At 52.1% G+C, this 14254-nt stretch overlaps 1 protein-coding gene across 8 annotated transcripts in view; it reads right to left on the reverse strand.

Annotated features, from left to right (window-relative positions):
* COL27A1 (collagen type XXVII alpha 1 chain) overlaps window positions 1–14254 on the reverse strand; it is a 158221-nt gene that overhangs the window by 27511 nt on the left and 116456 nt on the right. For all 8 annotated transcript variants that reach the window (XM_055271342.2, XM_063636822.1, XM_063636823.1 and 5 more), the window contains 5 exons: window positions 9960–10067; window positions 2890–2943; window positions 2654–2761; window positions 1459–1512; window positions 198–251 (listed from right to left, as the gene is read on the reverse strand). In XM_055271342.2, coding sequence (XP_055127317.1) covers window positions 198–251; window positions 1459–1512; window positions 2654–2761; window positions 2890–2943; window positions 9960–10067 — 378 coding nt within the window. The remainder of the gene's footprint in view (window positions 1–197; window positions 252–1458; window positions 1513–2653; window positions 2762–2889; window positions 2944–9959; window positions 10068–14254) is intronic.

Genomic DNA, 14254 nt, shown 5'->3' on the forward strand with positions numbered 1-14254 from the left:
AGTGCTGAACGTGGATCTGATGGCTCCTGCAGGCTGGGCACAGTGGCAGTGACACCAGCCTCGGCTGCTGCAGGGGGTGAGCCCCCACAGGCTTCTCCAGCCATGGGTACCCCAGGGGCTTTCTCCTGCTGGCCCTGAAAGCTGACCTCAGCCTCAGACACGAGGGTGCAGCTGCTTCCCCCAGAGCAAACACCCACCTTTTCGCCTTTTGGTCCAGGAGGTCCGAGGGGTCCCACAATGCCTTTGTGTCCCTGCAGGCAAACGAGAAGGAGGGAAGTGAGAATGAGGACTCAGGAAGGACAAAGGACGTAGACTCCAAGATGGGGACACTGGGCTGCAAAACTGGGTCCCAGCTCTGCCCCAGCTGGCTGTGTGGCTCTGAGTAAGTCTGTGCCTGTCTGGGCCCTGGCCTTCCAGACGTGCCATGCTGGTCCCAGACACACCCCAAAGGGGTGTTCCAGCTTGGATGGTCGGGGGCCCCACCCTGGAACAGACCTGGAAGGGTATCTCGGGAGAACCAGCTTTGTCCTCCAAGCCAGGACCAGCGACAGGGGCAAAATGCTTGCCTCAACAGACCTTCCCAGGCTTCAGCTAGGCCTGCAGGTGCGGACACCCACTGTGGGCTCCTCGCAACACCCCTCCAGGTCTTGTCTCGCCTCTTTTCCTCTCCCTCTCCTCTCCTCCCTACTGTATTTCTTCCAGACACTGGATCTAGAACCAGGAGGACCAGGGCTAGGATCCCACCTCCAAACTGAAGTGGTCAGGCCTTGTGCATGCTCTTTACCCTCCTGAGCCCCGGTTTCCCCTTCTGAGTAGGCAACATACCCCTCTGAGCCCTGGTTTCCCCTTCTGAGTAGGCACCATACCCCTCTGAGCCCTGGTTTCCCCTTCTGAGTAGGCACCATACCCCTCTGAGCCCCGGTTTCCCCTTCTGAGTAGGCACCATACCCCTCTGAGCCCCGGTTTCCCCTTCTGAGTAGGCACCATACCCCTCTGAGCCCTGGTTTCCCCTTCTGAGTAGGCACCATACCCCTCTGAGCCCCGGTTTCCCCTTCTGAGTAGGCACCATACCCCTCTGAGCCCTGGTTTCTCTGGATGTGTAACATGGGTTTGGCTCAGCCATGTCTAAGAAGGTACCAACCTGGATGCAAAAATGGTCCCTTCCCCAGACAGCAGACAAGGCACACGGAGCGCCCACCCCGGGCAGGAAATACCCAGGAAGGCTTGGGGCGGCACATTTCGCTCTGGCGGCCCCAACCACACCTGTCCCATCCATGACCCTCCACCCCAACCACGGTTCTGGGCCCAGGGCTCCCTGGAGCAGGTGAGACCCCACATCTTCAGTGTCCCAGGGGTCAGCCTTCAGCTGGGAGGTGGTGGGGCAGAGGCTGGCATGGGCCTGTGTGTCCAGGACTGCAGGACAGAGTCAGGGGGTGGGGTGAGGTGATATCTGCTTACATCATAACCAGCCAGTCCTGGTTCTCCTTGGGCCCCCATGCGTCCCGGAGCACCCTACAAGAGGAGGAGACCCTCGTTGGTATGGAGTGTGGCTCTCACCGCAGGGACACAGCAGTCTCCCCGCAGGCTCCAGCCCCACTCCGCCCAGCAGCCTGGCACATCCATGCTGCCCATAACCAAGGTGTGTGAACAAGGCGGAAAGCCAGTGACATTATCCCTTCTCCCTGGAGATCCCCACCCTCGCCCCAGCCCTCCTTCTCCTGGCTCCAGGGGTTCAAGACAGCTGACTGCTAAATTTTCAGGACTTTTACAAGCCAGTGAAACAGAATCGTTATTAACCATTCAATTTTATGGACTTACAGTTAAATTAATTTTATTAAAAACAAAGATAGAGGATATTCAAAACTCATCTCCTCCTAGCCATTTTACTACATTTTCCTCTTACCTACACTCATGAGGTTATTTTGGTCTATTGCATCTGTGCGTGTTGGTGGAAATACTGCCTAAGGGAGGGCTGCTGGGTAACTCCTCCCCACTCTGCATTCAGTGACGTCATGTCAGTGGCTTGAAACCAGCCATGGAGGGAGCATTTACACCGCAGAAACTGGCAAATACCACAAACCAGCCTGGTTGCGTAACCTTACACACAACCAGCTCGGAGCTGCTGTGTCACCCTCTTCAGCCTCCTTCCCTGGCTTTCCCCTGGGGTCTTCATCTCCTGGAGGTATCAAAGCCCTCTGGGCCCCTTCCTTCAGGGCAGCCCAGCAATTCTGGGACAGCCTCAGAGTCATCCAGGGACCTGCAGCAGCATCGCTCCGTTCCTCCTGAATCTATTTCCAGTGGGAAATCTCCTTGTTTGATAAAAACAGTTCTAAGAATCTGGTCCTTTCTCCCCCGATGCTAATAATAAGGCTTATTAATTTGGGTCCATACAGGGCTTCAGGGGACCCACACACCCCTTCAAATTGCAGGAAATATTCTGTGTGGTGTATACTGTTCCAGAGGCGGGGCTGCAGCTTTCTGCAGGTTACCAAAGCTCATGATTCAGAGAGGTGGCTGGGACAATGAGCACCAGGTGTTCAGCTAATAGCTGGGGTGGGTGATACCAGCACAGAGAAGCCTGGTGTCTCCTTTCCTGCCCTTGGTTCCCTCTATTCCATATCTGACTCCCCCACCCCAGCCAGAGAGTCCTCACCGTTGGTCCCAGGCTGCCCCGGGACCCTTTAGGGCCTGGAGTGCCAGGGGGTCCAGGGTCTCCAGGGATGCCCATCTCACCCAGCTGTCCTTGGTAGCCCTTGGCGCCCTGCAACAGGAGGAAAGACAAGCTGTCACCAGTCCCCAGCAGGATCAAGGAGCCAGGGAGGGGAGGGATGTGGGGAAGGGATGTGGGGGAGGGACGCGGGCCCCATCAAGGCAGAAGGGGGCACCTACCTTGGCTCCAGTGCGGCCCTTTTCGCCTTGCTTCCCTGATTTTCCTTCAGGACCCTGAAGAGAGAGGAGGGAAAGAGAAAGAGAAAGATAAGAGAAGAGAGGAAATTGAGGCAGATCTGCAAGGCGGTCAGACTATCGGCTCTGGAGGCAGACAGCCCGGTTCGAAACTGATTCTGCCACTCAGTACCCATGTGACCTTGAGCCTGACCTAATTTCCCAGGCTCAGCATCCTCTGCTGTGAAGTGGGGACAGTGTCACAGAACTTAGGGATTCGACTTGGCAATGTAAGAACGTGCTGACAGTGAGGCCTGGGTGCAGGGGTGGATGCCGGGTGCGGCTTCTGCAATTGCTGGCTTTGCTGTTGTCATGGTTACTGTTAGGCATCCAGAGGTGTCCTACAGGGAGCAACTCTCTGCACTGAGCTCTCTCCAGCGCCAAGTGCTGTTCCACCCTCCCAATGACCTTGAACATTAGGCCCCAATGAGACCCGCTTCCAGTTGAGGCAGCCAAGTTCCCAAAGATACAGTGACTTTTGCCCAGGGTCCCAGCTGCGCCGTGCAGGCCCTGAATCAATCCCAGCTGTGTCTGGCTCCATGTCCAGGGCTCTTACCACCCCCTGGCTCATGGTCCCCACTGATGACATGAGGTGGCAGGTGAGGATTTATAGGTTCTTCCCTATCTCTGAGATGTTGTGCGTCACTTGTGAGCAATTCCTGTGGGCATGTCCCTCGAACAGGCCCCTCCTCTCTCAGGGACTGGGCTGGAGGAGCCTTCTCACAGTAGGGAATTGTGCTGGAAAGGTCAGCTGCCTTCTCCCACTTTCCTTGGAGTCCCCAGGCCATTCCCTCAGACAGACCACTCTGCCTCTGCCCCACAGGGCTTCCCAAAGAGATGCTCCGGCCTGACCTGCCCCGCCCTGCCCTGCCCTGGGAGGGCAAATCCAGCTTTGTGTCCACAGTTGTCAGAGAAACTGCACAGCAAGGGTGAGTGAGTGTGTGCAAGTGTAATGTGACAGTAAGAGACAGACACAGACAGAAAGAGAAGAGAGAGAATCAATCCTGGGCCATGCTAGGTCAGGATGGAGGGAGTGGGGCAGGCAGCGTTTCTGGCCTGGAAAAGACTTCTTGACTGCAAGCCTCAAAGGATCTAGAAAGAATGTCTATGCTCTTGGTAAGCACTAAGGAGCTGCTTTGATGTAATCCCTCTGGTTGCATTAACAGAGGCACCAGATGTAGAATGAAGGAGGTGATGTCCCATTTGGGAATAGGTATTGTACTTTAAGAAGAGGCACTGACTAATTGTGATAGAAGAGGAACAGGAAGAGGAGGTCCTAGAAGAACAAGGAAACATCTGGACCAACCCAGAGGACTTGGTTCCTGTCTGCAGATTTCTGCAGCTGTTCTGGGGGCAGGGCCAGTCATGTTCTCTAGGGTGGCCAGCGCATGAAAATTATGGGGCGGCTGGCTTTGATTCAGCACAAGGGAGAAATGTCTGCTCTAAAGACTAACACAGCATCAGTTATGATGCCAGAAAAGATGACGCTATCCCAAAGAGATGCACCAGTCAGACCACCCTGCGGTCCTCAGAAAGGCAGGAACAGTGGCCCGGGAAGGACCTCAGCACAGACTGCCTGCAACCCGGTGCCTGAGTCCACATGTACCCCTGGACGAATCCTGCTCTTTCTCTGAACCTTAGTTTCCCCACCTCTAGTATGGGACTAGCCCCGTGGCCTCCAGCCACATACAGCTACTGAACACTTGAAATGTGGCTACTATGACTGAGGAACTGAATTCTTAATATTATTTAACTTTAATTAATTTAAAATTAAATTTAAGGCTGGGCACGGTGGCTCACGCCTGTAATCCCAGCACTTTGGGAGGCTGAGGTGGGTGGATCACTTTAGGCCAGGAGTCAAGACCAGCCTGGCCAACATGGCGAAACGCTGTCTCTACTAAAAATACAAAAATTAGCCAGGTGTGGTAGTGCACGCCTGTAATCCAGCTACCTGGGAGTGCCGAGTCATGAGAATTTCTTGAACCCGGGAGGCGGAGATTGCAGTGAGCACCACTGCACTCCAGCCTGGGCGACAGAGTGAGACTGTGTCTCAAAAGAAAAAAAAAAACTTAAAAGTTGACAAACCCAATTATGTTGCTACAAAACTTGTTTGGAGTAACTTGGGTATATGAACCTACATTGTCAACTGTAAATTTTATGAAATCTAAACACAGATCAAGTATTTCCAATGAAATTTTATATACAATGAAAATCTAAACACAGATCAGGTATTTCCAATGAAAATTCACATCTGAATTGAGATATGCTATGAATATATACTATACACTAGATTTCAAAGACTTACTACAAAAACAGTGCTAAATATCTTATTAATGATTTTTATATTGATTATATTTTGAAATGATAATATTTGGATATATTGGGCTAAATAAACTATATTATTAAAATTAATTCCTCTTTAAAATTTGAGACAAGGTCTCTCTCCATTGCCCAGGCTGGAACACAGTGGCTCGATCTCAGCTCACTGCAGCCTCAACCTCTGGGACTCAAGTGATCCTCCCACCTCAGCCTCCTGAGTAGCCGAGACTACAGGCATGCACCACCGTGCCCAGCTAACTTTTTAATTTAATTTAATTTAGTTTTTATAGAGACAAGTTCTCACTATGTTGCCCAGGCTGGTCTTGCACTTTTAGGCTCAAACAATCTTCCCACCTCGGCTGCCTAAAGTGCTGGGACTACCAGCATGAGCCACCGCACTGGCCCTTAAAATTAAAGTTACCTGTTTCTTTTTGCTTTTTTTAAAGGTGGCTACTAGAAAAATGTAAAAGGAGTGGGTTGTATATGGCTTGTATTTCATTTCTATCAGACTGCACTAGGCAATCTCAAAGTCTCCAGTTCCTCCGGTGATAAAACACCAACAATCCCTACAACCCTCACCATGGGCCATGTGCTGTGTTCTCATTCTACATAAATGTTTGTTCAATTCTCACCAGTGTTTGGAGGAAGGGATTATTTATCCTGTTTTGGAGCTAAAGGAACTGAAGCTCAGTGAGAGGAAGCCCTCTGTGGGCCTCCCAGCCAGGTCAGAAGTGACATGCAGCTCCTCCACTTCTGGGGCACTTCTCCTTCCAGGCTGGTCTTGGTCAGGCAACGGGGAAGCCATGTCTCAGTGATTGGTGGCATTTTCCAGTGCACTGAGGTGGCGGCAATGGCTGACTGATCCCTTGCAGAAGTCGAGATGAGTCAGTGCTGAAGCATCCGGTACAGGGGCAGGGAGACGGGAGGCTGCGTCTCCCCTGGGACAGGGCGCCACTTGCTGGGACGTGCCCTCTCCAGCCGAGAGCATACATACAGTGGGTGAGGCTGTGGGCCTGGAATGAAGATTTCTGCTGGGCCCCATCCATATAGATGCATTTCTGGAAAGGCCCCGATGGCTCATAAAATTCTATTTTTAAATACTCAACTGTTTCCAGGCCACAGAGTGGGAGGTATTTATCCTGATGCCAAAGAGACTCAAGTAAGGCCCCTCACTGCCTTATCACTTGGCACACACTTCGTCTAGCCCAAGTGACTCTCTTTCCAATCCCGGCATATGAGAAATGGGAGTGATGGCAAAATATTGACATTAACACAGCTACCACCACCACACCACTACTACCATCATCATCACCATCATCATCACCACTACCCACACCATACCACCACATCATCATTATCACTCCCACCTCCACCACTGCCACGACCACCATCATCACTCCCCCACCATCATTACCACCATCACTACTACCCATCATCATCACCACTATCACTATCATTAGTACCACCACTACCATTATCACCACCACCACCACCACCACCACCACCATCACTGCCCCATCATCATCATTATCATCACCACCATCATCACCACCACCACCACCCCCGCCATCATTACCACTACCAACCACCACCACCATCACCCTCACCTCCACCCTCACCCCCACTATCACCATCACCACCACCACCACCATCACCCTCACCTCCACTCCACTCCCACCCCCACTATCACCATCACCACCACCACCACCACCATCACCACCATCACCCTCACCTCCACGCCACTCCCACCCCCATCACCATCACCACCACCACCATCATCACTGCCCCATCATCATCACCACTATCATCACCATCACCACCACCAACACCACCATCCCTGCCATCATCATCACCACCAACCACCACCACCATCACCCTCACCTCCACTCCACTCCCACCCCCACTATCACCATCACCACCACCACCATCATCACCCTCACCTCCACTCCACTCCCACCCCCATCACCATCACCACCACCACCATCTTCACTGCCCCATCATCATTATCATCACCACCCCATCACCATCACCACCACCACCACCACTTCCCCCGCCATCATCATTGTCACTACCAACCACCACCATATCACCCTCACCTCCACTCCACTCTCACCCCCACTATCACCCCACCAGCACCAGCACCACCATCACCACCTCATCACAGTCACCACTACTACCACTACCACCATCAACACCCCCATCATCTTCATCATCATCACCACCACCAACACCATCATCAGTACTACCACCATCATCATCATCATTATCATCATTACCACCACTACCATTGCTGCTGCCCCCACCCACACCATCCACTCACCATCACCACCAGCCACCACCAGCCTCTAGTCACTTTCTCCTCTAAATTTATAAAGACAATCTTTTATATTTCTGGTGCATTTTATAAAGTGCTTTCCTACCCTAAGTTTTATTTATTCTTTATAGATGAGAAAACCAAGGCTTAGAGAGGGGCAGTGATTTGCCCAAAGTCACACAGAGAATGGGTTACTTGAGCCAGAAACTCAAGTTCAACCTCAGGACTCTGGTTCCAAGGCTATTTCTGCCATGTGTTCCTGCCCATTCCACAGCCATGATACTCAACAATCACTAAAAAAGGGTCCCTGGAATGCTGGAGCTCAAAGTAATCTTAGCACACACATTCCTTCCAAATCCTCCAAGGGCAAAACCAGAGAGGGCAGGGGGCGGGTGAAAGGTCGCAGACCAAGTTCCTAATGCAGAATCCTGGCCCGGGCCCCTCCTGCTAAATTCCCCTTGGCCCACTTCCCCGCCGCTGAGTCAAGCCCCGGGGAAGCCTCCTGGCTGACTCAGCGCCCTCGTATTCTTCTCTAGTTTGGTGAGTTCATTCTATTGCAGCTGTTTAGGGGGATTGGCACTTCAGTGCTATTTTTAGGAAACAAATATTTTCCCACAACCATAGTTTGTTGCAGGCAACTTGGATCTGTCCTAGGTTAGTCATGTAAACACTTCAGTGGGGAAAAACAGTGTCAAGAGCAGGCCTGAATCAAACTGGGCTGCTTTGCCTAGGTAACAACGTCGATCTCTCCGCTTGAGGGATGAAGAGTGAAAATGACACCCCAGGGAGACTGGGATGGCAGCAGAGGCGTGAGTTCTCACCACCTGGTTGGCTCAAGGTAGATGCCAGCAGGCCTCTGCATTTGGGCATTTTGCCTGCAAGGCCACCTAATCCACGGGTCCCAAGGAGTTCAACTGAACCGACCCAGCGCTCCTGGGTCACACAAACCCTGCTCAACTGTACAAGACTACCACTGCCCCCCACTACCAAGTCAAGTTCCGAGTCATCAGTCCAGTATTTGCGACACTCAAAAATCAACCTTCCACCTGCTTCCAGCTCATCCTCACAGCCCCACAGCCAAGCCCTGGATTCCAACTCTGCCAGAGCACAGGGGCAGTATGCGTAGAGTCATGCAGGCCTAAGTTCAAATTCCAGCTTTGTCATTTCCCACTGTGTGAGCCTGGGCCTTTACCTCTCCGATTTTCCCAATCCTCAGGGGTTGCTATCGGTATCAAAGAGGGAACCTTCGAGAAAGCATTGGGCAACTTGTCTATACATGTTGAAACAGGAGAATTCTGCTCCCCTCCCTATCAGCTTCTATGTCCCTCAAAGTCAGGGATGCTTTCTGATTTACCTCTTCAATCTCAGGGGACCTGGCCCAGGGAAGATGCTCGTGAGGGTCTGTGGACTAAGTACATTTCTGTTAGGGTGGAAGAGCAGAGCTCCGCTGTCTTCTCAATCAACAAACAGATTTTGGTCACCTCTTATGTGTCAGGTACTTTTTTTTTTGTTTTTTTGTTTTTTTTAATTTCTTTGTTTGTTTTTTGTTTTTGTGACAGAGTCTCGTTCTGTTGCCCAGGCTGGAGTGCAGTGGCACAATGTCGGCTCATTGCAACCCCTGCCTCCCAGGTTCAAGTGATTCTCCTGCCTCAGCCTGCTGAGTAACAGAGACTATAGGCATGCGCCACCATGTCTGCCTAATTTTTACATTTTTAGTAGAGACGGGGTTTCACCATGTTGGCCAGGCTGGTCTCCAACTCCTGACCTCAAGTGATCCGCCCGCCTCGGCCACCCAAAGTGCTGGGATTACAGGCATGAACCACCGCACCTGGCCAAGGCACTGTTAAAGACGTAAATGAAGGCCAGAAAAGGTCTTGGTCTTCATGGAGCCAAGACATACACTGAAGGTTATGCATGTCCCTGAGGGCTCATGGTCCAGCCTGGGGGCAGGGATGGCTTTTTGGAGCAGGTGATGCCTATGGTGATACCTGAAGGCCAAATAGGACTTAAGCAGGTGACAGGGGAGTGAGGAAGGGAGAGTGTCCTAGACAGAGCATGTGCAAAGGCCCAGGGGTAAGGGCCACAGCTTGTCCAAGGAACTGAAAAAAGTTTAGTGTGTCTGGATATGGGGGATGGATGAGATGAGGTCTGCAGGGGCCAGGTTTGCACAGGGCAGGGCAGCTGGGAGGATGAGTAACCGATGTTGTTCTCCAGAGCCATGGAGCATTAAGCAGATTGGTTATCTAGCAAACTGCTAGGTGGAGAAAGGACCACAGCAGAAGATCCTTCAGTGGCAAAAGACCTCCCGCCCAGCTGCCTGCACAGGCATGAGAGTTCAGGGTACCCCAGAGCCCCAGGCGCTGCAAGGGGCCTGCACACTCACCCGGACACCAGTGACGCCAGGGGGGCCGGGGGGCCCGTCCTCACCCATCAGCCCTTCCTGGCCTTTCTCGCCATGTTCTCCGTCAGGCCCTGGGTCTCCCCTGTCCCCCTGGGTGGCAGGGCATGAAGAGAGGAGAGAGAGAGAGAATAAGTTAGTTGCCAAGTGCATCAGAGGCCCCAAACCTCAGGGCTCCATTCAGGCATCCACAGCCAACTGGTCCCTAGATTCCCAATAGTTCCCTCTGCTGCCAAAAAGGCAGGGTGCTGTGACTCGGCTGCCAAGCCCATTGTAGTTCTAAGCTTGCACAGGACGCATCCCAGACATAGAGGTTCCCATGTGTCCCTGCCTGGGCCTGGGCTGGGAAGGGCAGAGTGACTCAGAGATAAGCCGGGGTCCTGACTGCACCCATCCCACGGAGTTCACAGGAGACAAGGGCAATTTCTCTCCAACTTAGACACATTGGGAGAACAAGTCTTATGAAGCAGATTTTTTTTTTTTTCTTTTAGACAAAGTCTCACTCTCCCAGGCTGGAGTGCAGAGGAGCAATTATAGGTCACTGCAGCCTCGACCTCCTGGGCTCAAGCAATCCTCTTGCCTCAGCCTCCCAAGTAGCTGGGACTACAGGCACATGCCACCATGCCCAGCTAATTAAAAAAAAATTTCTTTGTAGAAATGGGGTCTTGCTACAAGAGAGCTTGAGCCCAGGAGTTGAAGACCATTGCCCAGGCTGGTCTCCAACTGCTGGGCTCAAGCAATTCTCCCACCTCAGCTTCCCAAAGTGCTGGGATTACAGGTATGAGCTGCTGCACCTAGCTGAAAGAAATTTTCATCAAGAAAGAAAATTCACCCAATTCTCCCTCTCAGAACCACTCTTTCCATTTTTCTGAGATGCATTTTCAATCCTTGATGACACAAAAACAATGAATAATAATAATAATAATAAATGGTAAGTAACAGTTTGGATGGTATGTACCAGGCTCAGGGCAGTGAAGCAACTCTCCCAAGGCAATGAATCGGTCAGCAGTAAACTAAGCTCTAAAGACACAAGCCCACTGGACTGCCGGTCTCCATCTTTGTTTTTTATAGTTATTGCTTTGCTCTATGGTGAACGTGCCCTCCCACTGCTCTGGGCTGTGCATGGCGATCATTCTTTTATTTTTGTTTATTTTTTTTGAGACGGAGTTTCGCTCTTGTTGCCCAATGGAGTGCAATGGCGCGATCTCGGCTCACCGCAACCTCCTCCTCCCGGCTTCAAACACTTCTCCTCCCTCAGCCTCCCGAGTAGCTGAGATTACAGGCATGCACCACTACGCCTGGCTAATTTTGTGCTTTTAGTAGAGACGGGGTTTTGCCATGTTGAGGCTGGTCTCGAACTCCTGACCTCAGGTAATCCACCCGCCTCAGCCTCCCAAAGTGCTGGGATTACAGGTGTGAACCACCGCACCCGGCGACGATCATTCTTATTGGCTGCAGAATACTTTCTCTGGGGAGTGGATGGAGCTAACATTTACATAGCACTAACCATGTCAGGACCATAGTCTGAGTCCTTTAACATCTATTAACTGACTTAATCCCCACAAAGCTTTCCAAGGCTGGTCTGCTTTTAGTTCCATTTTACAGAAGAGGAAACTGAGGCAGAGCTAAATCAAGTCGTCTGGCCCAGAGGCCCACAACTGGCTAGTGGTGGGGCTGGACTTTGAAGCAGGATCCTAAGCATATCCTCTTTACAGTGATAGGGCTGTAGCCAAGGTCTTCCTGGGGCTTCGGGCCTTTGGGGCACCTGAGGTTATTTCCTTGGAAAGGCAACCCTTGGCATGGGCTTTTTTTTTTTTAAGTGGATCTCATTCTGTCGCCCAGGCTGGAGTGCAGTGGCATGATCTCAACTCACTGCAACTTCCACCTCCCAGGTTCAAGTGATTCTCCTGCCCCTGCCTACCAACTAGCTGGGACTACAGGCACGCGCCACCATGCCTGGCTAATTTTTGTATTTTTAGTAGAGACAGGGTTTCACCATGTTGGCTAGGCTGGTCTCGAACTCCTGACCTCAGATGATCCACCCACTTCAGCCTTCCAAAGTGCTGGGATTACAGGTGTGAGCCACCGCACCAGGCTGGCATGGGCTTTTTATGGTTTTGAAGCAATCAGCGTCACTCTAAGCTTGCCTTATCTCATCATGGTAATCTTTGTGTACTCAGAGAGATTGGGGGCAGGTGTGGAGTGCAGCACGGGCATGGCTGCTGAGGGGCGGCGTCCATCAGAAGGTGGTCTCCATCGGGGCTGGCAGGCCTGGGGCCTGTGGTCAATCTGCACTGGCTTAGCTGTGACTGTTCAGGGAGACCCATGGGAGAGGACATGAAGTCACAGGTACGAGGAAGGGATGGGCGAGAAGAGCAGGCTTGGAAAAGCATAGTGTGTCTTTACCAGTTCTGTCCCCCAGTGCCAAGCTTTACAAGGGACACTGATAAACTGGTGTGCATCCAGAGGAGAGAGAGCACAGGAAGTGGAGGGCATGAAGCTGGAGCCTGGGGCTTGGCCCTGCCCAGAAGAGAGGTTTGAGAGAGCAACTCATGATTGCTCATTGATTCAAGCTGGGCCTGCTGGGGCCTGAGCTCTGGGGCAGGAGGTGGGTGTGAGGGAGTTGCTGGGGCAGTTTCTAGTTCAGTTGGGCAGATTTTTCAATGGAGGGGTCCAGAGATGGCACAGATAAAGGCAGGAGACTCTGAGCTGAGGTGTGGGCCAGTGTAGAGCAGATCTGGGCACAAAGTTGTGCCTGGATCCCTTCCCGCTGAGAGCCTCAGCTTCTAAGCACAGCCTGGCATGAAGACAGGGGGTGGCCTGGATAACTCTGCTGCAGACTCCTCTGGCTCTGGGATTCCATTTCTGGCTTGTCGTCCTGGCCACCTGTTCTCCTAACTGTCAGAGGCAGACAGCCTGTTCCAGGTGGCTGGTCGGGTTTTCAGCAAAGGGCCCTCACCTGGGATCTGCCTAAGACCACACTCCAGGGGCTAACTGGACCCCTGGGGTGGGCGTCTTTGTGAATCTCATGCAGAGCAGTCTCCGGGGGTTCCTAGAGATGCCCCAAATCCTCAGACATCTACCAGTGCTCAGAGGAGCCTTGCAAGTCACCTTCCTTAACCCTCTTCAGTTACAGATGGGACAACTGAAGTGCAGAGAGATGGAGACTCCCTAATACCACCGAGTGAGTCAGTGCTGTGTGAACCTGGGGTTCTGGCTCCTTCTAATTCCAAGATTCTCTGCTCAGGGGACGATGCCTCCCTCATCCCTCGGGTTATGCTGCCTAAGTTCAAATCTTGCTACCGCTATTGAATAGTTGTGTGACCCTGGGCAAGTTTCCTCGTTTGTAAAATCAGGATCAAAGGATTACTGCAAGGATTGAAAGAGATAAACCATGTAAATAGCTTAGCAGCGTGTCTGGCATGTGAATGCTGGATAAAAGCTAACTATTATTGGTCACCACCACCATCGCCACTGTCAGCTGGACATCAGCAAAGAGATAACGGGTGTAAAAGCACTCTATAAACTATAAAGTGCTGTGCATATTCGAGACGCAGTTTTCACCATGAGGGGTGATTCCTGGACAAATGCCTTAAGAAAATGGGTCTCTCCTGGGATTCATGTAAAGACCAGGGAAGATGCTGTGCATTTGAGCACAAGGACTCAGGTAGAACTGGCTTTGAAGGGAGGGAAGAGGATGAAGCCAGGGCCAAAAAGCCATGCAAGGTGGAGGCAGAAGACTGCACGAGGCACCCAGGTTGGAAGACCCCCTCCTGCCCGCCTCAGTGGACATTCGAAGAAGAAAGGTGGCCGCCCAGAGTGGAGTGAGAAGGCTACTGCTTTGTGCCCCAGTTTCCTCATCTGTCTAATGGGGACGGTAATGTATCAAGCTTGGGAGAGTTGCTGGGAAGATTAATTATTAAACGAGTTAATTCACATAAAGCCCTTTGGGTGGGTGGCACTGGGCACGTGGCAAGTGCCCAAAGCATTTTAGCCATGACCTTCATCAGCATCACCACCCAGTGTAGCAGGCACTGGCAAAGGGTGTGGAGCAGCTGTCAAATGCTCTGGGTCTTGGGACGCGGCTGTACCCTTGGATGCAGCAGGGTTGGGGGTGACAAGGCAGGCAGATGATAGACAGGGGGCGCTCTCGCTCTTGCAAGAAAACGTGAGGAGTCAGCAGGGGCTGGTCACTAAGGCACCCTGGGAGACTGTGGGGAGGGGGGTAATGAGGATGGGCAGAAGCCTGTGGATGGGGAAACTGAGGTTCAGAGAAGGGG

Source organism: Symphalangus syndactylus, chromosome 3 (genome assembly GCF_028878055.3).
Source record: "Symphalangus syndactylus isolate Jambi chromosome 3, NHGRI_mSymSyn1-v2.1_pri, whole genome shotgun sequence".
Lineage (NCBI taxonomy): Eukaryota > Metazoa > Chordata > Mammalia > Primates > Hylobatidae > Symphalangus > Symphalangus syndactylus.